Source organism: Acanthisitta chloris, unplaced genomic scaffold (assembly GCF_000695815.1).
Source record: "Acanthisitta chloris isolate BGI_N310 unplaced genomic scaffold, ASM69581v1 scaffold25062, whole genome shotgun sequence".
In the NCBI taxonomy this organism is placed as follows: domain Eukaryota; kingdom Metazoa; phylum Chordata; class Aves; order Passeriformes; family Acanthisittidae; genus Acanthisitta; species Acanthisitta chloris.
The window spans coordinates 132,201-155,659 of record NW_008662635.1 but is presented as its reverse complement, the minus strand read 5'-3'; the positions used below and the strand labels follow the sequence as shown (position 1 = coordinate 155,659).

The window sequence follows — 23,459 nt, the reverse complement described above, 5'->3', positions numbered from 1 at the left end:
TCCCTGTCTTCTGCGTTGCCTGGATACCAATCACCAGCCTTTGGAGGGTTCATTTTTGTTAGCAGGGACTGGAAATGCACTTGTCCCTCCCACAGACTAAGTTCCTCTCCTCTGCCCTGAATTTCCCCTAGCAGCCTAATGGCAAACCTTGGAACCCACTGCCACATTGGAAGGCCTAAGGAAAGGTGCTGCTCTCCTGCTATCTCACCCCCTTTGTGGATGATGTGCCTTGCTGGCTCTTGTCCCTGGCCTGGCCAACCGTGGCTGCTGTGGGGACAGTACCACAGTGAGGGCTTATTGGAGCTGTGCAGTGACACATTTCTGTACAACACCAGATGAACCACACTGAACTGAGCCCCACGGCCCTGAGATTAGTGCCTCCAGCTGCCTCCAGCTGCTGGGATTTTCCTGCCTGTTGTGCAAAGCATAGGGGTTTTTAATCTTAGTGCCTGAGGTCACACTATTCCACCAGTGCATCAGCATTCATTGAAAAAAAATAACTCTAAAAAAGGACTCGGCTGCAAGGAAAAGCTTGGGAATGGTATCACTGAGCACCATGCACAGGGAAGAAGCTGCTCTGAGCCCTGCTCTGGAAATCTTGTGACTGTTCAGCCCCTGCCACCATGTGCCACAGGCACTGTGGCATCCAGCCCCTCACTGTCTGGAGAGTTCCTGCTGCTGCCAGACACCGTGGGCTGAGCTAGGCTTGTCCAGGAGTGACCCTGGCAAGCCCAAACCTCTGTGCCTGACCCCCTGGGCCTCCACTACCAGCATGGCCACTCCATTCTTCGTGCCGGGTCGCACTGGGAGCATCCCTCTCTCTCCTGGTGCCCTGCTCTGGGGACAGCCTCCAGCCAGGCCTGTGGTCTGACCCTGAGGAACTGGTGGCTCTGGTCTCCTCTGGGGATGCAGGTGGTGGACCAGGCCCACCACAGCCTGACCTCAGCCTCAAGCCACAGGCCCCTGTGCCCCCCCGGAAGGCTCTGGGCTGGGTCAGGAGCACCAAGCACCACTTCCAACTGCAGGACAAGCTTTCCCCAGTTAGATCATACTGGTGGGAAAAGACATCAGCTTTAAAGTGGATGAAAGCAGATAGGACCTAAGCACCTGCCTGCCAAGTCTTTTTGCTGACAGAATCCTTTTTTTTTTTGGAACTGGGAGTTTCTTTCTCTCCATCTTTCAGAGGAATTTAGTGAGTCAAAACCAATGCAGGACCTGGCAGGGCAAGGAGAGCTGCATGCTGAGCATCTGGCACATTCTCAGCTCCTTTTGGCAGGAGACTCCTCTGGGACTGGGGGTGCCCACACCGCTGCCAGAGCCCCAGGGCTGCCTGAGCCCAGGAACTGACCTTCAGAAGGGACTGTGGGAACCTTCAGCCAGCCAAAGGCAACTGCTGCTGAGAACCCTCAGCTGCTACCTGCCTGCAGGTAAGCTACCCAAAATCCCTGGGAAGCCAGGTGTGTCCCTGTGTCCCAGCACCCTGCCCTGTCTCAGGCAGCTGAGCAGCCACAAAGGACACATCAGCTTTCCTGACAGGGCTTCTGGGCCAGAGTTTTCAGTTTCTAAAGAGACAAACATATAAAGGAAATGGCTCAGATCCTAAATAATAAACAAAGGATGTAGGAACAGAAGATACATTTCACAGTTTGCTCTTACTGTGATTCTTTTCCTCTGTTCATGCTGGTACCTCTCTGTGTGACTGTGCCTAATTTTCAGGTCTTTGTAAACACAGCCATTTAGTATAAACTAATGAAATTAATCGTTCCATGTAAAGAGAACAAGTAGCTATAATGTAACAAGACTTTTTCCTGAGAAAGAGATTTGCTGATGTAGCTGAAACCAGTGGGTAGAGTATATTGTATATGGTATATAATATATCATGTATATACACAACCCTTTCAGTATTTTAAATTTAGCTTTGTCAAGAAAGAGTTGGTCATGGATTATTAGTTTCCTCTGGTGATTCTGTGTGAAAAGGTGATGCCTTAGCAAATATGGCACCGCTGCATTTGGAAAACAGCAGCTCCACAGTGATTATTGATCTCCAGGCCTGGCTATAAGCTGCTTATTGCTTTTTATGTGGAATAGTTTTCCACATTCCTTGTTAATTCAGATAAAGGTCAGGCTCTGGAACACCTCAGCCATAGCAGACCAGCTGTGTGACAGTACCACTGTCCCCATGACTCAGCCAACACCATCTCAAGGACATTATGGGAAGAGACTGTGCAGTAGTATTTGCCTCTTCAGCTGATGGAGGGACATTCCAAGGCATGTACCAACACCACAGCCTTGGATTCAAGAACCTCAGCCTAAAACCTGCCTATTCCCCATGAGACAGATTCCTTGCTCCATCTTCTGGAGCACAAGTTCAGTGTGCTGAACCCCAGCCCAGACTGTCAGGAGCTTGTGGGCACCACTCTGCCAAGTGGTCCCGTGGTCCATACGTAACTGGAATATTTTGAATATAAACCTGGAGGACAACTGAAATGTAAAACCACTGGGCCCTGTGCTCATGACTCGTCTGTGATCCCTTTTTAGACCTGCCCTGGAGTCAATGCCCACAATTACTTGTGCCAGTGTGAGTGGCTAATGACCTCAGGGAGGGCTTTTCTCCAGCTCTGCTCTAAATCCCTCGCAGCAAGGGCCACATAGGGTCAGCTTGTTTCTAGTGGCTTTAAGTTCAGGATGGCCAAGAGCCTTACAGAGCAGGGAAACACACCAGTCTGGCATCAGCAACTGCCACCAGAGCCCTGGTAGGTGGCCAGTGGGTCCTGGCCAGCCCTACCTGCCCCTCCTGGCCCTGCAGCTAAGCCCTCCCTTTTTGCCTTGTGCTGCTGTGCCAGGCAGAGCCTGTGGCCCTGTGAAGCCTTGCATCCATAATTCATGGGCCCAGACATCTGGCTGGGAGTCAGGAGTGCTGCCAGTGGAGCCACGCATGCCTCTCTGCAGGTGATTGCTCTGTCCCTCTCTGTCCCTGCACAGCCTCTCTCCCCGGCGCTCAGGGCTCCTATCTCACCTCTTCTAGGACACCCTCCTCACACCTGTGCAGGGTTCTGCAGCACTGGATACCATACCTTTGAAGCTTTTTTCCATTATGTATGTGTTCTGACGTCTATCCATCCCACAAGCACCTGCATAAAAATGATATATAATGGAAAACAAATAAATATTTATGTAAATTGGATTGCTTTGACTACTGAGCAGCATATATTCTTCCCTCTAAACTGTACATCAAGGCCCTCATTTAGGGAGGCTCTTAAGCACATCCTCGGCTGTAAGCAGCACTCAGCTTCAGCAGGGAGTCCATGCACACCTAAAATTATGCATATGCTTAAGAGCTTCCCTGGAAGGGAAGGTTTTCCTCCAGCAGGGTACTGCTGGTTACCAAGAACAGCTATCCATCAGGAGATCAGGAAAAAAAATCATCTGCTGGTACATTCATTACTGAAATGTTGGGTTGGATTAGTGAAAGAAGCCTAAAATATGTCCTTTCCCATTGAGTCTGCAGGTTGTGTTGCATCAGTCTGTCACTAATTTTAGGCTTTGTTTGGTTCATGGATAGTGTGTATTTAAGCCAAAGCCTTAGACTCTAAGGTGTGCACAATCTCTTTAAATTACCTGCTATAACTTTGCTCATAAATTGCACAGTTCAATAACTGATGTGACAACAGTCCCTAAGTGACCACTGAGGTCTGACAGCAGAGCACTGGGAGCAGAGCTGACAGCAAACACTTCTGTCTGATGCAACTCCTTCCTTAAAGAAGGAGAGATAGAAGGAGATGGGAACCTTTTCACAACTTTTTTTTTTGCAGTAGCTTTCACTACTATTTGCAACAGTTTTCACTACTGCAGATTACCCTAGATATCAATCAAAAAGAAAATCTAATGTAAGCCTTTAAATCTGTTTAACTATAGAGTCTGGTCTTTCTTATTGACTGAGAAAATCAATACAAATTTGGTTAGTGAGAAATGTCTTTGTGCCTTATGGGATTCCCAATCAAGTAACTAAGTTACAGGGGGAAAAGAGCCCTGCAAACAGCATGTCCCAGAGGTTTCTCAGCTACGTGTCCTTGTGTGTCCTCTGAGCTCTGCAGAATAGTTGTCACTGCCATGGGCAATGCTGTAACAGTCCCTTTTTCATGACAGCTTTGGGGATTTTTTTTGCCAAATAAGCAGAATGACTAAATTAGACAATAAATGTGTTACTGACACATCAAAGACAAACCGACCCCTTTGCTCTGGTTCTCAGTGCTCATCCCTGAGCACAGGAAAAGGGCTGGTGGTACATGACTGGCCCTCTGTGATGGAACTCTTTACCTTCTGGCCAGGAGTGACCCCCCCAGTCTGAGCTCCTTCTACTTTGTTTTCCACCACTGGTTCTGAGCCAATTCCCAGACTCACCCTGATGCAGAGGGCAAGGCTGACTGGGGAGTTTGGGCATAGTGGGGAAGCTCTGTCACACAGCAGTATTGGCTCTGTGCTTGCTCTCTCCTGCATTCTGCCAGGGCAGAGCCCTGAGAGAGGATGGAGCTAATTCATCCCTTGGCTGACATCCACAGTGCTGGGGCTCCCTTTCCCAGCAGTGATGCTCCCCAGGGCCATCCCTGGTGATCACCCTTGCCCCTGCCAGGGCTGAGCAAGCCTCCAAGGGCAGGAATGACCCAGCAGTATTAGGAGGAGCTTCACAAACACATGGGGTGGCTCCAGCAAGGAGCACTCACACCATGGAGCAGCTCACGACTGGGGTCACAGGGTGAAGGGGCTGTACCCATGGAGAGAGGCAGTGGCAGGGAAGCAAAGGGCCCGTGGAGAGGTGCACTGCCTTTGGGAGAGCTACGAGACCCCTCAAAACCCTTCCCAACCTAGTCCTCTAATTCTGCCTTTAGTCTCCTTTTTTATCTAATCCTGTGGGCATTTTTGAGTATTCGTTGTGTTCCTCAGGAGGTGAAATGAATGATGGGCATATTTTTTAGCTGCAAAAGTAGTTAATGTGGAAAAATCCTAACCAGGCCAGGAATCTGGCACTTCAGGAAAGCCCAGGTTTAAGTTTGAAGTGAAATTATCTGCTGGGGTGAAATCAGAGCCTCGGCTGGAAATACTTTTGCACACCTCTGGGCTTTGAGAAAAATGCAAAGTCAGATCTGAATCAAACTTAGCAGCTTTGGTCCTCTGGAATAAATGCAGCTTTGAGTCACTCACAATGTGCTGCAAATCACACTTTGGGCTCTGCATTGAGGGCTGCTGGTAAAAAACCATTGCAGATAGATAAAGCCATTTTTAACTGAGCCTACTGTGCCCAGCACTCAGCTAATGAGCACAACAACCTCTTCTGAATTCAGTTGGTGGTTTAGGAGTTTTGACTTGCTTGGGATAGGAGCTGAAGCTGGACTCTGCCGTTGCTCAATGCAAACTGGACTGGAGCAAGAGACATTAGTCACAGGGCAAACAATTCTGGTTCTGCTACAGGAGATGGTGGAGAGTAAATGCAAACACAAGCCATTCCTTGAAACTGGTAGGACTGAGCTGCTTTGGAAAGGCAGTGGCACACAGTGAAGGTGATCAAGCTGCCTCTTCTTGGCACCACAGAGTCCCCTAACTCTGATCTCTCAAGCCCACATCCATGGGAATGACTTGTGCTCCTCCCTAGACTCCGACTCCAGTGAACAGCCACGATTAGCTCTCTGACAAGGCCTGCTGCTTGAAGCTCCCATGCAGATGTGCCAGCAGTAAAATCCAGGCTTTGTCCTTGCATTTCCCAGTTGGAAAGAACAGGAAGCTGGGAAATGGAGTCCTGCAAAGCAGGTAAAATACTTGAAGTCTGGTAAGATCTGCTGGAATTAAAAAAACTCCTTATGATTGAAGGTTTTGGAAGATGAATGAGTTAATTTTCACATGGATATTCCTGCAATTTCTTTCCCCCCAACTATAATTCATATTTAGGACACTTGCAGTTTCTAACAAGCCTACAGATATTCCTGTGAGCCTGATGCTCCTTCTCATCTCGGTGGTCCTGTCCCTTGGGACTGCTGCCACAGCTGGAGCAGTTGCTGGCTGAAGAACCAGGAGGCCACCAGAAGAGTTGAGTGTTTTCATCCATTCCAAATTTCAGTTTCTCTTCCATTTTCCATTAAGTTCTCTTCCTCACCCCTAGCTGTCTTACACATCTGCTCTGCAGGACACTTCATGGGGTCACAGCAGAGGAGCTGTGCAGTTGTTCACTGCTATTTTAACTGGTTTTAGCTGAACCCAGCCCTGGCCAACGCTTGGCTGCTCTTCCAACACATCAGCTGGAGCATCTGTGTCATAAACCCAAGGCTGCCAGTGTGATGAGAAGGTGGAACACCTCTTTAATTGCAGTACTTCCACACATGCTGCAGTTTGAAGGTCAAGATTCCCTGTGTGATTGGTTTCTCATATTAGGCTTGGCTTATATTTTATGTTTACCATTCAAAATTGAAGATTTTTCACTTTCTTCTGGGACTGGCACATGTAAGTGCAATCTGCAGCTTTTATTGCACAAAAGTCATACCAGGAAATTAAAACATTTTACAGTTTAGTGTAAAAATGGGCTTGATCTAAGAAAGGATTCAACATTGTGAAAGTTAGCACAAGGAAGAATTAATTTTGGTACTGAAAAGGAAGAAAAATTCTCAGTTTTATTAATTACTGTGAAAAGAAAAAGTATCTTGGATGCAAAATGCCATGGAAAAAAATGAGTGTTTTGCTGTAGAACACTTAGGTAAAGTATTTATCACTTTTACATCATCCTTACTGCAGAGGCATTTAGCATTGATTTTGCTAGTAAAATAAAATGCATGAATGCAGGACAGATGCAGCACACAGAGAGCTCAGCACACAGCAAGATAAACACAAATAAAGCAAACAGTGTGCAAAAAAAGCAGCAAAATGGTGAAAGGAAAATCAAGTTGATGTGAGTGAGGAGCATTTGGAAACCCTCACACCCCCCCACATCCCTATGCCATGTACAGATAAGCACAGCAGTGGTTCTGCAGCTTGTTATACAGAAGAACACATTAATGGTTTTAATGATGAAAAGGTTTTGCACTGAAGCTTGACAGGTTTGTGATTTTCCTGATGCAGGGAAGATCTGATCTTTGGGGTGAGGCATGGTGTGTGACCAGCAGCAGTGACAAGATGTGATGCTTGGTGCTGCCCTTTGCCATATGAGCTGTGAGATAGTTGACCTTAAAACCCCCATAATATCCCTTAATGCTGCACTTTCCTCCATCCTTCAAATTTTCAGCAAGATATTCACAATCCCAGTAAAGGAAAGGACAAATGTTTTCTGCCACTGACAAGCCAAACTCCAAGTGCTCAGATGGGATAACAAATTGCACCCAAAGCACTGAATCTGAGGAGGGTTTGAGATAAGAGCTGCTGAAAACCCTGTTAAAACTGAAGCCAGGGAGAATAAACTGAGGAAAGGCAATTAAACTTCACTCTTGGCTTGGCTGCACTGCTTGGTGGTTCAGAATTGCCTGGAAAATGGCAACAGTATAATTCACTGGGTGATAAGGGTGGATCCCACGGCCCAGTTCCCACAGAGCCTCCACACCTTTGTCAAGATGTCAGCTTTTAGTGCTAAGCTTTATCAAGCACAAAAGGGAAAAAAATAATCCCAGTTTTGAATTTTTAATGTCCTAAGTTAGTCCTTAAAAAAACATTTATAGTGTAGATGATAGTGATTCAACTGAACAACCTTGGAAGGGAGACTAGAATGAATATTGACTCAGCTTTCCAGTCTGTGGTTTGTGGTAAAGGAAACAGTTTTTAATTCTCATCTTTCACTCCTGGCAATCCTGATTGTGAAATAAAGACAACACCGAGATTCATCATTGTTGTTAACGCCTTTATGAAAGGCAGACTTGGATTTGGAATGGCTCTAAAGTCTACTAAAGTGATTAAAGTGTGTAAAAATTACTGACCTAGTTCATTCAGATAGCTGTAGGGTCTCCAGTCTGCAGTTTCTCTGTCAAGGATTTTGTTACTGAGCTGTTCAAAAAGTATGATAATGGGTTAATGCTGGAAGAAACAGACAGTTCCCACCCAAGACTACAGCCCAAGAATGTCATGAATAAAAATGGGAGATGACTATTACCTTGGCCTCACCATTTCAGTCCTTTATCTGTATGAATTTGACAGTTGTTCACTAGCATTAGGGAAAATCACAAAGGAAAGTCACTTCACCAAGCAATGAACACAAACATGCTGGAAAACACAGGATTTCCTTCAGCACCCAGAGACCACGACTCAGATGCCTGTGGACATGGAGTGACATGCTGGCAGCTCCAAAATAACTAATGGAGATGGATGGATCAAACCCATCAGCATGCAGAGAGAGGCTGTTTGGCACTAAGAGGATCTGCTAAGACATCTGTGTATTTTGTTAAAAGAGATGCAATGGCAACACGAGTTCTCTCAATTCAAGGAAAATAACTTCGGCAATAACCAAGCACAAAGCCTTGTGCAGATCTGCCAGCCAGGAGAGGAGTCCAGGGCTGCCATCCAGATGCTGCTGCTGGAAAATCACCTCTCCGTGTGGCAGCTGGGACCCTCTGCGTGCCCAGGGCACAGCTGGAGCAGACACAGCCCACAGCAGAGGAGGCACTGCCTGCAGAAGGCTGATGGTGTGCAAACCACCGTGTCAATACGCTCTTGATTTCTCTGCCATCTCTGGAAGCCTCACTTGGGTGAGGCAATGCTTAAGCACAACACCAAGGCAAGTACAGTACCAGCCAGAGGGATGGAGGTTTGGAGACCTGCAGTGAGCTCCCTGGAGCATCTCTGCAGTGCCAGTGAAAGCAGAGGGGCTGCTGTGCTGGGGGCACATGGCTCCTCTAGACTGGGGCACCACAGCAAAAGAGGCTCTAGAGAGATATGGAGATAGGTAAGTCCCAGCAAGGAGGGTCTGGGAATTGCTGTAGTTGTTAAAACTGCAGAGTTTTCCACTTCAGCACTTTTCCCTTGAAAGCCACACCTGCCAGAAAAGTCCTGAGGGACTGTCAGTTCAAGAGCAAATCCCAACCCTGTTTCTGAAAAATTAAAGTTATGAAGTCATCACTGCTCTCCTGTGTCTGCTTCCAGACTGGGAAGCATCCTGCCTCTGTTCAGAGGGTTCAGCTCTGGTATTTTACTGTATTTACAAGGAAATGCTTAACAAAAAGGAGGTTAAAATTCAAGCACAAAATTACCCCAACATTACATTTTTCCTGATATCTCATTCATTTTTACTTGGTTTTCATAATGGGTTATAAGACCTGGAACAAAAAAACCTCCACTGATTCAGTGAAGCCTGTTGGGATATGAAATCCCACCTGGCACCCACACTCCAAAGGTGTTTTCACCCACCTTCACAGTGCTATCTATCAGCCCTCAGTGCACAGCCAGCCCCACATTGTCCCTGTGCCTGCAGTGCTCCTGCTCCCTGGGCACTGAGGATGCTCTGCAGGAAGCCCAGAGTCCCCAGCACTCCTGGAAACACCTGATGTGCCACCTGAGGGAAGGGACATGTGGCTCTGTGCTCCCAGGACATGCAGTGCTGCATGTCCCCTGAGCGTGTGTGGCCACAAGTGCTTTGAGCTTGTGCTACCAGCCCAGGAGGCCATTTCCAATCCAGCCAGGCTATGGATGCAGACCTGCTGCAAAGCCAGCAGCACTGACCTTGAATGAGGCATTAATTCAGGGTGCTTGGTGCCCTGTGCTGTGTGGGAAGTGCAGCCAGATGATCACCACAGTCCCTTGAGGCCCCACAGTCCATGAATCTGTCATCAGACAGCACCAGCAGTGACGGCTGTATCCAGTGCCTCGTCCTGCTCCTGCTCATTTTCTGTCTCTCTCCATTCCCACCGAGGTAACAATGTGTCATCAGCTCATTAGGCACCTTTGCACCAGCCACTCTCCTCAAGGACATGCCCAGAGCAGAGACACAGTTGATAAAGCTGCTTGTCTGCAATATTTCTAGAGCGATCGCTGCCTGAGAGCAGTGTCTGGGGCTGCACATCCTCACGCCCAGCGCGGAATGTGCGTGTGGCATCTCCCCACTGACAGCACAGGAGTCACTTCTTTATCATAGGGCTACAGAATTTTAGGGGTTGGGATGGACCTTAGAGATCATCCAGCCCCAACCCCTGCCCTGGGCAGGGACACCTCCCACCAGAGCAGGTTGCTCAAGGGTTTATCCAACCTGGAATGAAACACTGCCAGGGTTGGGGCAGGCACAGCCTCCCTGGGCAACCTGGGACAGTGTCTCACCACCCTCACAGGAAAACACTTTTTTCTAGTATCTACCCTAATTTTCCCTCTTTGAATTTGTACCCATTGTCCCTTGTCCTGTCACTGCATTTCCTAACAGAGTCCCTCTGCAGTTTCCCTGGAGCCCCTTCAGCTCCTGGCAGTTGCTCTGAGGTCTCCACACAACCTTCTCTTCTCCAGGCTCAACAGCCCCAACTTCTCAACCTGTCCTCATAGGGGAGATGCTCCAGTGCTCTGATAGCTTCGTGGCCTCCTCTGGACTTGCTCTAAGAATTCCTTGTCCAGCCTTCTGCAGTTCCTTGGGCTTCCCCCAGACTGGGAAGGGAAACACCGACAGCAAACACATATGGATGATGGGGCAGGTCAGACAAACCAGCAGTGACAAGGGGAAGAAGAGCAGAGCAGTGTGGAACGTGGTCACTGAGGAAGGAGTCACCACTCCTGGCCTGATGCTCAGTCCATGTACCTCAGCACCGACAGCACTGTCAGTTCTCCTCAGCAGAGCCCAAGGCTTCATTCTTCACTTCACAACTTGCAGCCATAACACAAATGCTGATTATCAACCCAGCTGCACCACTTAGAGCACATTTATTAAAGTCTTGGGGTTTCTATTAAAAGCTGTGGGTTTGCAGGATTTATAAATCAGCTCCCAAACCTAAAATTTGGCATGAAGAGCTATGGGCTAGAATTGATTTTTTTTAATGAAATGATTTGGGGACATTTCTAAGTTTTTCTGAATGCAGCAATTGGGAAGAAATGTGATTATAGCTGTCTCTTTGTGCTACTATCATTTCTTTACACACTATAATTTGTTAACTTTTTTTTTTAAGAGAGAAAATACTTCAGTTTTTAGTGTGAAGCAAAATTGCTTTTCTGAAGGAAGAAATCCTTCATAGTAAATTTATCCATTATAATTCCTAGCTTGTAATTTTAGCAATTTGGTTAAAACTACCTCATATCTGGCAACTTTTCCTTTAAGATCAAGGAGATACCAGCATAAGTAAAGCAAAGTCATTATCAGCCTGTCTGAAAGGGCTGGATAGATGACAGTGGCCACCTGATCACCACCAGCCATTTGTCAGGGCTCAGGTTTTTAATGTCCATGGTGATTAGGCAAAGAAGTGCTGGCAGGAGCTCCATCATACCTTTATCCTCCAGGAGAGCAATCAGTAAGAGTTGCCATTAATTTCCCTGACTACTGACTTCAGATTTCACAGCCCAAGCCTGCGTGCTCAGTTTTAGATGCCCATCCTAAACATTCTGCAGCCATTCTGTATTTGCAGTCTTCCTTTTTCTTGGGCAAGTTTTAGTCAAAGGTACTTTAATGATGCTTTCCATGGCTGAATTCCTTTTTATTAGCTGGGTGACATCCAGTCAGACCATTTCCAGTGACCTCTGTTTTGCAGTTTCTAATTTTATGTGAAGTCTTTGGTAGAATTTAGAACTTCCTTTAATAGATGTGAAACTGCTGGCTTTAAAAATTCAGGACATCTAATAGCAATTGATTTTTATGATGTCTGTAGAAACCAGCAACACCTGGACTCTAGCTGTGATGCTGGAAGGGAGTGTGGGTGGAATTATGAGCTTTGCAAAAGCTCAAGGTGAGAATCTTCCATTTGCTTGTGCAGCAGCCTCATGCTTTGTACAGAGGATTCTTCACAAACTTTACAGCATTCAATAAAAGTGAGATATATTCCTACTTTCGTGCACCATTCAAAAACTCAAATACAAAGCTGGCATTGAAGCCCTGAGAGTGGTTCTGAGAGTTGTCCTGGCAAACACCCTCCGAGCAAAATAGGTCCTTAGTGTCTGAAATCTGGTCTGTAACTCCAGCAATGAGAGCTCTGATGTGAAGACACAGCCATGCAGGTGACTGTGTATCTCTGTCTGCTTTGGAAAGTTTTTGTGCAGTAATTCTGTGTCATAATTCCACTCGAGCTCCTGTCTGACACTCCTTGGTAACTTGCAGCATTGTTAGTAGTCGCTGCTGCACATGTCGTAAGAAAAAAGGTCAAACCTACTTGTAGGAGCCAGAAAGGAAAGGTCAACTTTTGGCTTCACTTAAACTAATACTAAAATATCTAGTGACTTAGTGGTTCCAGCATGTCATCCAAGCTGACTTGGCAAGCTCACCCACATGGGAAAGAGCAACTTGTGGCAAGGTGCTGGTAGTTAAAAACTTGCACTGAGATGCTGGAGCCTCTGCATCCTCCTTAACCTCAGAGTTGCATATCCATTCTCCTGGACCTTGCCCAGAGGCAAAGCTCAGCCCTGCAAGCTCCTGCCTGGCAGCTGGAGCAGCCTTTAGGGCCACAGGACTGGAAGGCCTTTGATCACAGAGTCCCCGAGTCCAGCTGCCTTTTACTGCAAACACCCAGGCACATAATCCCTTAGATAGCTGATCAAGCTCCATTTTAACAGTAATCAGATTTCTTTGTCCCATTAGTCTTCCTGGGAAGCTATTCCAAAATCTCACTGATCTGATGGTAGAAATCTAATTTCTAGCTTCGATGCATTCGTGGCCAGTTCATCCTCATTTGTTCTCGTGCCAGCTCTGTCATCTCACTTAAACAGCTCTCCTCCCTCCTTCTGTTTACCTTGCTGTATTTATAGATGGCAATCATGCTCCCCCTCAGCATTCATTCTGCCAGATAAAAGCAGCCAAGCCTTTTTTTAGTTTCTTTTCATAAGCTCCCCCTTATCCTCCCACTTGTTTTTCTCCTGCCTGTGTTCCACTCCACGCTCCACTGGCACAACCACCCAGCTCAGTACACACAGGGAGGGTTTTAGTGCCCCCACTCATACTTGTCTCTCAGCAACTTCAATGATTTACCTTCAGGACATGCACAGGGTCCTGAGCAGTGGCCAAATGTCTGTCTGGCAGAGAGGAAATGAGGAGGTGAGATCCCTTCCCCCCGGTCCGAGGAGGATGTGGGAAGGTTTGGCAGTGCTCCTGTCCTGTGCAGACAGAGCCATCTCACAAACTGCAGTGCTGAGGGCAATGCTGGGCCCTTTGGCTCCTGCCACCAGCCATCCTCACCCACCTGCTTCCCTACAGAGGTGCCACTGTGCACCCTGAGAGCAGCAGCAGGGTCAGCAAAGCCACAGCATCAGGCAGCTGTGCTGGGAGCCCTGCAGCCAGGGACCCTGGAGCAGGGGCAGGGCTGGGAGAGGACAGCAGGAAGGAAAAGAGAAACAACATGTGTAAAGCTGGGGGAGAAAAAAGATCAGGAAAAGGGATATGAGAAAAAATAGAGTGGAGAAGAACATCAAGGAAAGAGGAGAGAAAAGGCAAAATAAGACAGAGAGAAGAGAGAAGAGAAGAGAAGAGAAGAGAAGAGGATGAGAGGGGCTGGGGGAGCACACAAGAGAAAAACCCTTCTCAGCTGCAGCAGGGCTGCATCTCCCCTCTGTCCTGCCTTTGTGCTTTGCCCAAGCTGTCTCTGAGAGAAGTGATAGAGGAATGGCTCCAGTCCATCGCCTCAAGGCATGATCTCCTTGGAGCACAGGGAGGATAACACATCCAGAGCTCTGGCTCAGCACTTCAGAGATTCCTCTGCCATTTTTTTTCATTTTGCATCTGTGCTGGTTCCTTTGTGACCCCAGCTGGCACTACAGAGAAATGAATCCTCCAAGTACAGCTTGTGCACATTTCTCTGTAGAAAGTGGGAATGGCACCAGGCAAACTGATTTGGAAATGAACTCGTTAAGGCAGCCATTAGGGGCTTTATATGCTCTTTTGTCTTACTTGGCTGCAGAGCTGCAGACAGACCAAGCGTATTTTTGGCCATCCTCAGCTATTCAGCACTGCAAAGCATTCTCATTAATAAGTGAGATGGTGGGAGATCTGAAGGAAATATCAGGCTATATATTTTGATAAATTCCCTGAAAATACCAGATCCACTGGTTTTTCTCTTAGTGACTGTCAGGACAAGCTGCTGACTATGGCTAGCCAGTGCTGCAGGAGAATGAGCAGCTTCCAGGCTAGTCCCAGTGCATCACTTGGGGCTTCAACCTTTCCTGCAGCTCAATGTTTGAAGTAGCTCTGTGAGAAGATGGCACTGCAGGCTGGGAAACCACGATAGGTGCTTGCTTTGACCTTTTTCTGAATTCATTTAAATGACTGCAACAGGATTAGTGGGTCCAGATAAACACTCATCCTAAATTTGACATTATGAGCGTTTGCACTTTCAATTTGGGGAGCAAAAATGCCTGATGCAAGGGGACCATCTACATCAGAAAACATATTTACACATCTGGCTAAACATTTCTCTGAGAAATCTCTGGAGCCAGCCTTTTTATTACATTTTAATGAGATTTTCTTTTAATAACCCAGAAATGACTTAGAGGAGCACATGTAGGGACAGTTTTGCATACTCTGTCTTGTACAATACTGTCCTTTTTTGCATTAATCTTGTTCTTACAGCCTTCCAGTTAGTAGTTACATTTGGATTAAGGTGACACAGCCTGCAAGTACCATCATTTTTTAAGCTGACAACCTTGATGAAATCAATGGCATTGCCTTTTCCCACTGCTCCCTACTTTTGCCTCACCTTGGCTTATTAAGCTTCCAAAGAAGAGCTGTTTTACCATTTACCATATCTAAATCCACTGCTAAAGCGGTGAGTTGAATCACAGTGTTGTCCATTAATGGTCTGAGGGAACCAATAGCAACATGTGATAAGGAAGGTACTCCTGGATGTTTGAGCAATACAGTGGCAATTGCTTGGCTGAAGAGCCACGAGTGACATCAGAGCTCCCAGAATGTCCCTGGCTGAGTCAGAACAGTGCTCAGAAGCACCCTAGGTACCTTTTTGCATCTCTGCTTGTCTGTGTCAGCAGGGAATTTGTGTCTCTATTGCTTTGGGAAACAATGACAGAGCAAAGTGAGATACTGACTTAATGCTTCATTGATTTACTTGTGTTACATTAATGGATTATTTTATATATCTAGTTCTTTATCTCTTCTGAGAAGCAAAGATACTTTAGAGTTGCTAAGACACCAAGCCTTGCTGACCCAGACAGGCATGTGCTGAGAGACTCCAGTTACCATGCCCAAAGACTGGAAGGTACATGGAGGGGGAAGGCAACTTTCCTCTGTGTGAGGTGTCAGGAACATTGCCCTGGAGTTTTACACAACATTGGCAGACAGCAGGATCCAACAGACATTGCTTTGGTTGATTTCCTTGAACTGATAAGAACATTGCTAGTGTGGGGTGGGGTAATATCTACCTTACTGGAGCTGTTTCCATCCAGATTACTGGGAAAGAAGCGTGAAGTCACACCACATGAGAGAGTGTGGTAGCTTGGATTGGAAAAACAATGTACACTGCCGCTACCTTGAGATATATCTGGGAAGAAAACAAGTCAGCACAAAATACTTTGGAAGCCATAACAATTCTTAAGACACTGAAAACATGGTAGAGACATCTAGTTTAAAAATCTTTGTCAAGAGTTCTGGGTGTTATAAAACATCTGCAGATACAATCTATCCTGCATTATCATGGTGTGAAGCTCTTCGCTATTAGCATTAAATGTCAGAGGAAAAACCCAAAAGATTTAATTAATACAGTGTTATCTTATAGAAGATATTAAGAAAGTCATTCCTGACAGTCCAGCTGTTTTGCAGGAGAGGGAAGGAATGCAAAACTCAGGAAATGTATGAGCTGCAACACAGCTGCTGTCTTAGGTTAAACCATGTAAGAGCCACTGAGCAGAATAATCCTTGTAGTTATGAAACCAATTACAACTTTCTGTTACAAAAAAAAAGGCAGTTCATGTTAGAAATCAAGGTGCTATAACTGTACCAAGGGGGCCAAAATTTTCACATAGCTTTTTTTTGTGCAAAGGCTTGTTAAAAAGGAAAGCTGGAGCCCTGAAAGGCAAACCTGGGCAATTACATTGCAATGCTCAGAGACATTTTATCTGTTTCCTTAGCTTATAAACACATTCACCAAACAAAGCGATTTACCAAGAAAGGCATCATATTTATACTGGCAGTTCTAATGAAAACATCAATCCCAATCTGGTTCCAGCTGCATGACAAATTGATAAATATCTCAAAGTACCACTGGAAGAAAGGATGGAAAATTTAAACTGGAGCAGCATCATTTAAACAACAAAGCACTGCAAGAAGCAAATGAATGGGTTTTAGTAAACTGTAGGCAGAGAGGTTAGTTTTAGGGAACACCTTCACGTGGAAAGGGCAGTGAAGTGCTGGGATGGCTGCTTGGACCCATCACCATCTTGAATGAAGGTTGGCAGCGATGGGTGAGGAAGGACAGGGACCTGGCTGGCACCGAGGGGTACCCATCTCTCCTTGCCCTCTGTGTCCGCCCTACTCTGAGCATGCACTTTGCTTTGCTGACATCTTGTGGAGATCTAGATTTAGCCTAATTTACTGCAGAATATCCTGTTTCAGAGCAGTGGTTTTATCTGCAGGGTGTCTCTTACATAAGTGCAGTGGCTCAGGGCTGGGGGGAAGCTGCTCACGCACGTGCACATCTCACTGAGTCCTTCTTTTCTGCTGAAACATGCAAAGTGATTTTCGAGGTCAGCTCTAATTTGGTGGTAAGTGCAGAGCCTTCAAGTCCTAGCTGTTTACAGAGGTTGTTGCTAATAAAGTAGATCAGGATGGAATTTTGGAGCTAAAGTCTTTGCACTGAACTTCTTTCAGCCAGGCTTCTGCTATCTCCCCTAACTAACTCTGTGATATTTGCCAACGAATTAGCATGAAACAGATCACCTTTGGGGCTTGCAAGTGAGAGCTGGGGCTGGAACCCAAACACCACGTTGGTGTGTGCCCATCACAAACACAGCTGCTCACACACAGCCTCGAGCCTGCTCAGGAGGGACTGACAGCTCCCCAGGGAGCAGAGCTCATCCACCCTCCTCACAACCTGCGCTCCCAGTTAAATATAGACTCTTGGATCCATGTCTTTCTGCTTCGTAGGTGAGTGTTGATGGCTGACTCACCCCAGTTCTGCCTTCCCCCTTGCCTTATCCATTGTGTCCTCATTCAGCTGTGGGCAAGGACCAGCTCAGAGGAAGAGGCAGAGCCCTCTGCCCCTGCTGTGAGATAAGGGGCACACACCAAGGTTCCTGGGGGCCAGCTGACAGAGTTCACAGCCAGCTCATCTGGCCAGAGCTTGTTTTCTGCACCCAACATCAGCTGAAGTAAAAGTCTACCAGACTGCCCTACTGCTTAGCACAGTGCTGAATTAATGACCTTGAGCTCATACACATCACCAAACCCTTTTCTTCCCCACTGCATGCAGCACCATGGACTCAGAATTACTCCTTCCACACAGAGCCATTTGGTCGATACTTAAGTACCCACCCAGGCTGATTTACCTTGATAGCACAGTCCATTTTCTACACATTTATTCATGAAGCTCTTGTAACTGCTGGCTGGAAATACATCAAATTCAAGTCTAATGCTATCCCTGTTTAAAAATACCCAACAAAAAAAAGGACAACTCACAAAAAACCCTTCTCTTCCTAAAGGTGAGAATTTTATTCTGCTCTGAACACTAAGTAAAGACTTAAATGCCTAAGGAAGGGAATTATTTAAATTAAAATAAAACTAAAATAGCCCCAAGGTAATGGCAATGTTTCCATGGGGACATCAGACCTGTGAGGGGACCTATGATGGCAGAGCCTTGCTGTGAGCCCTTCAAGCCTAAGGCTCCTCTAGGAGAAGACCCATGAGGTCTGGATGAAGGCCTGAACACCATCACTTGAGACTGAGCTCCTGCTCTGAGCCTGGGCTGTGGGGTGACACAGACAGCACTGGTCCCCATCCTGCAGCAGCTACAGGACAACAGTGTAGAAACTGGGCACAAGCCCAGCCACAGAAAAAGGGAGTAAGTGAGCACTCTGCAGTAAATACAGACTCAGACTTTTCAGTTGCTAAATGGAACTGCTTTCTCCTGGTTGTGTGGGTCCTCTCCGCCCATGCAGGGTGTCAGCGAGACGGCTGAAGGCTCTGAGCAGTAGGGTTCACTCTGCCACCTCCCACCACACTTCATCTGCAGATCATTCCTGGAACTGTCTTGTCTAAGGCTTCAGGACCCACGATGCTTTATTTGTACCAAGCTTTGTTTAGCTTTTGGCTTTCTGCATAGGATTCACCCATACCGGAAAGTTTGTTAAGACCTTGATAAGACCTCAAACATCACTTCGGCCCATACCCAAGTCTTTGTGAAAGTCCTGGCAAGAAATCTCTGCTGTTCTCCAGCACTTCCACACAGTTTTCCCTTCTGTCCCAATCTCCTTGAACTAAAAAACAGGCACTTTAAAATCTTTTTTTTTGGATGCAATGCACTGTTCTCATGCTGGGGAGCACCACATTGATTTCAGGCTTATTTGGCAAAGTGTGCTCTCAGATCCATGGGCTGTGGATAAGCTCTCCCAGCATGGGTGGTTTTCTTTTGCACTGGTTTTCTTTCCCTCTAGCTGCTGAGCAGAGTGTGTGTGTTTTGCTGCCACATCCTTCATCCACAAATAAAAAAGAGTCCAAGGGCTGCCCAGGGGGTTCCCCTTCCTTATAATCTCTCCCACACATATGCATGGATTATCAGCCTCAGAAGAGCTGAGGACATAAAGACCAAAAACATCCTCCAGAAATAAATTAATGTGCTGGAAGAAGTTGCTGCCTCCAAGAGTCTGGGATCTGTGTATGTGACTCTGTTCAGAAACAGCAGCACCACTACCCAAACAAGAGTAAACAGGGAAAATAACAACTGGTGATTCCGGAGAGCCATAATGTTACAACCCACAGAGGGCTGGATACTGCAGCCATCCAGGTGGAATTCCTGCCAAAGTACATGGGTTTACATGGGATTATATTCATTGGACAAGTATATCTGCACAGTATTCTGCCCTTAATCCACATACAAACCTTCACGTGAAGGTTGGGATCCCTGTTATCTCTATGTAATACCACTGCAGTCCTTCAGCATCATCTGCAACACACACCTGCACTCAGCTGCATGTGTTGTTTGTGCCATGCAGCTATTTCTTATCTGTGATCTTGTCTCAGTATCCACCTCCTCATTTTCTGCTGAGGAAGATGCACATCAGCACCTTTTCCTGTGTCTTTGCCCTATGGAAGTGAAGCAGCACTGATAAGGCAAAAATTGGATGGTTACTAATGAGTAGAAAGTCTGAATAGGAGAACAGTCAGAATTTGGCAGGGAGTTTTCAGAAACTAGAACTTGTAAATGCCCTTCTAAAACAAAGCCCAACATTTGAAACAATGCTGGTACCTGCAGGCAGTTAATGAGATTGAGATGGAGCAGTGTGTTTCTAACTTCTTATTCTTCCTCTGCAAGCTCAGATGGCAGAGTTTTCCAAGGGGGAGGAGGAGGAAAACAGTTCTTGTGACCTCCAGAAAGAGATGGTTGACTCCACTCAACTGCGTCTTCCTGAGTGATAAAATTTATATTGCTACAAGAACTACACAAAGAAATAAAGAAGAAAGAAAAGGCCCAGTCTCTGCATCCAAATCACTGGCTGAGATGAACAGGAAAGAAACATTATCCAATTTCTTTCTAGAGAAGCCTGAGAGGAATGTGAAGAACATTGTATAGGGAGATGCAATGCCCACAAACACATAACCTACAGGGATAGTCCTGGGTTACCAATGTCTTCAAATGTCATGGCTTTCTCTGTGTGGAGAGGAAAGTCCTATTCTGTGTTAACTTTGAAGGATGAGAGAATCCTTTTCAACATTAGCCTTTTTTTGGACCTGCTGCAGAGTGTCAGACTGGAACACCATCAAGTCTACTGGGAAGTCTCCATTCATGGTAAAATATGGAGAAAAAACAACTGAGAGGTTTTTGTTCCCTTTTCTGAAAGGAGAAGCTCAATAATCCAGTCAGGATCTCCCAACAATATTCCTTTCCTTATCCTGAAATGTGGCAGTTGTTGCTCTCAGACACGCTGGGCTACACATACACTAACTAGAGAAGCACAGAGATAAATGAGGTGGAACAGGCTTTGAACATAGACAGAGCAGGTGCCAATATGATAAAAATGGATCACTGAAAAGTTCAGGACATTTTTCCATGCCAGTGGCTGTGATCTGCTCAATTTGAACTCAGAGCCTCATTGCTGCAGAGATGTGCCACAGCTGTCTTTTGCATGTTCATGGTCTGGCTCTTCAAATGATGTCGAAACGACAAATTTCAGGCCAAGTTGTGCTGGCAATGAGCCAAGGATCAGACAAGCCCTCTCTGGCAACACTTTCATCCATTTCTTACCCAAATGGGCAGCTTAAGCAAGAGCTAGCAAAGCTGAAATTCAAAAATAAGAGGGAATGGGAGGAGATCCAAGGATGAATTTTTCCCCCATCTTGTAGCTGTCAGAAGAAGGAATGCTCTAGTGAGTAGTCTAAATATGAGTTTATTCCATGGTGCTCAGCAGCCAGCCCTTGATGTGTGACACACCAGCACAGGAAACCATGTCCCTGACAGGAGGGCTGAACTCACAGTGCCATGCAAGAAGCTCTCTGACTAAGTTCCAGGTGTAGCCAGGCATTACCATCACTGGCTGAATGGGAGAGGCTCCTTCCAGGTGCATCCTGGGCAGGGAAGTCCACAAGGAAGTTTCCAGCCATGCCACGCTGAGACAGCACAGAAGCCAATGGGAGCAGAAAGCAAAAGGCACTGCTGGCCTGGGAAAGCAGAGCTGCTGGGCCAACCTCTGCCCCTTTCAGGACCTTGTATGTATTTGGACTTACAGCTTCAGCCACTTAGAGGGAAGAGAAGAAGTCAGAAGGAAGGAAACCCTGAGGAGATCCCCACTAGAGACAGACTGGAGCAAACCACAAGGAAGTAAAACCATTTCCTGCCTGGCATCATCTCTGATACTGGCCAGAGAGGGATGAAGAAGAATGACAGTGTTAAAAAGGAGGTCACATCCTCCAAAGTTTAGTCAATCAGTCAAGAAAAGCTGTTCTCCACAGCAGTAGCAGAAGATAGAAACCAAGAAATATGATCCCAGTATGGCTTTTTTCTGATCCTAAAGAGCCTTCCTCTTCCTCTCTCCTGCTTTCATCATCCCCTGAAAAGAAAATTCACACTGCTGTCTAGACAGCAGGGACTAGTCTGCACACAGCAGAGAGTCACAATGAATAGGACACCTCAAATCACAAACTGCAACACAGACAAAACCAAAACCTTGTGATTGACCCAGTCAATTCCATTCTCAAGCAAAAAAAGGCTTCTGAAGGTTTCTCAAAGGGAAAAAACTGTCTCTGCACTGCAATAGGAATGCAGATGATTTAAAATCCCATGCAGCATATTTCTTGCCTAGGTATATCCTGTATTGTGTAAAGTAAACTTCCACATATAATGCAGCTTGAATCAGTTTTATTTGCTCTCCTGTCCCCGTTATGTGTTTAAAGATCAGAGCATTCAGGGGAAGGACGGAAGTGTCATTATTTCTGAGGCTCAATAACCCATGTTACACATCACAGAAACTTGTATTTCCCCAACACACAGGAACACGAGGCTATATTTGATGAACATAAAAAGACCCTTACCAGAAAGTGAGTAATCTGTATTAGTCATCCTCATGGCTGGAGTATAAGATACACTTGGCATGTCATGGCCCTTCTCCTTCTGTTTCCGTCGATACCACACAAACAGTGCCAGCAAGACCATAATAATTAGAAGGAGAATAATAATTCCAATGATTGCTCCCACTGAGTGCCTCTCTGATCCAAGAGCAGGGCTAATTTTAGTATAGGGGTTTAATTCTTCCATCATAAGAGCCGCTGTTAAAAGTAATTCATAACACACTGTAAATTGAATCGTGCATTTCATTTCTGAAGTACTGTTTTTTTAATGCAAGTACATCATTGGAGAGGGAGAGAAAGAGAGAGAGAGAGGGATTTTACAGATAGAATTCCACTGTACCTTGATCACATCGGATTCCTTTGAAGCCTGGGCTGCAGTAGCAAGTACCTGTGACATGGTCACATGTAGCATTATTCATGCACTCACATAGCTGTTTGCAACCATAACCAAATGTTCCTGGTGAGCACTCTGGGAAGCCAAAGAAAAAGGTTGGAAAGAATTCTACTGTTTTCAGGAATGGAAAATTCAGTAGGAAAGTCTCTCTGGTTTCAGGGTCTCTAGGATAACACTCTAATATTAGATGATTATTACTATTTTAAAGCAGAAGATAAATGCATTTCATGCACAATTTATTACGTATTAAACTGTAACTTTCTGGCAAAGTCATACAAGACTTCACAAGGATGAAATCAATAACAGGTACAAAGGCTTTGAAAGTCTTGATATATATTATAAATGTTCAGAATTTAACAGCACATGAGCTCAGAAGCTCTAAACAACATCTGGAGAGAGCTTAGCATTCTCCACCAACCTACATTATTTTTTCATGGGGTTAGTTGCAAGGAAGAGTTTTAATGAACCTTTATACGAACCCAATAGACTTTTACCAAACAAATCCCATATGCTTTCCTACTCATCCCTACTAGTGCCAGGAGGAGAATAGAACATTGTAGGTGGAATTACAGAATTGAGCATCTGAGAGGTTTGATTTGCTCTGTTTCTGTATCAGGATTCCTAATACAGAAGGAATTTCTATCCTGTCTTTGTATTCCTATCAAACACAAAATGATTGAATGTCCAGCTGAGAAATTTATTCATACAATTACCATGATGGGCTATTACAATAAATCTGTAGGCAGCTCACTATACTTCTGGAGGCACTATTCAATAATAAATTGAAAGAAACAATGTCTGTCACATCCCACTTATTTCCATGGAGAAGGAGCATTACTGAAAGCCTGCACACTTGCTATCATAGTGCAGAACATATCTTGTTTGGTTAAGATGTGACTCCTTGTGTGTCACTGCAATGGTTTTGCATAGCATGATGATACCTTCCCCAGGTCAGTCTCTGAGCAGCTTCTAGCAGCCAAAATTTACTACTAAGTAATGAACCATAGCCAGAATCTGTGTAATGATTTGCAGTATGGAGTAAAGTTGTATCTCTCTCTTGCAACTGCTGGTCCTCAAACAAGGGAAAAAATGAAGTTATTACAATCAATGCTCAGTCTGATACTAACCTGTAGCCTACTTAAAATGGATAAGGCCTAAATTTTGGGACTGCAGCACAGAAACGATGCCTGCAATTAGGCATTTCATCTG

At 45.7% G+C, this 23,459-nt stretch overlaps 1 protein-coding gene across 1 annotated transcript in view; it reads right to left on the bottom strand.

Annotated features, from left to right (window-relative positions):
• The window catches only part of MEGF11 (multiple EGF-like-domains 11), a gene marked incomplete at its 5' end in the record, with an annotated part of 97,310 nt that overhangs the window by 4,200 nt on the left and 69,651 nt on the right, over positions 1-23,459 (bottom strand). Inside the window, 3 exons of the mRNA XM_009070677.1 lie at positions 3,075-3,131; positions 21,821-22,054; positions 22,197-22,325. Of these exons, the coding sequence (XP_009068925.1) occupies positions 3,075-3,131; positions 21,821-22,054; positions 22,197-22,325 (420 nt within the window). The remainder of the gene's footprint in view (positions 1-3,074; positions 3,132-21,820; positions 22,055-22,196; positions 22,326-23,459) is intronic.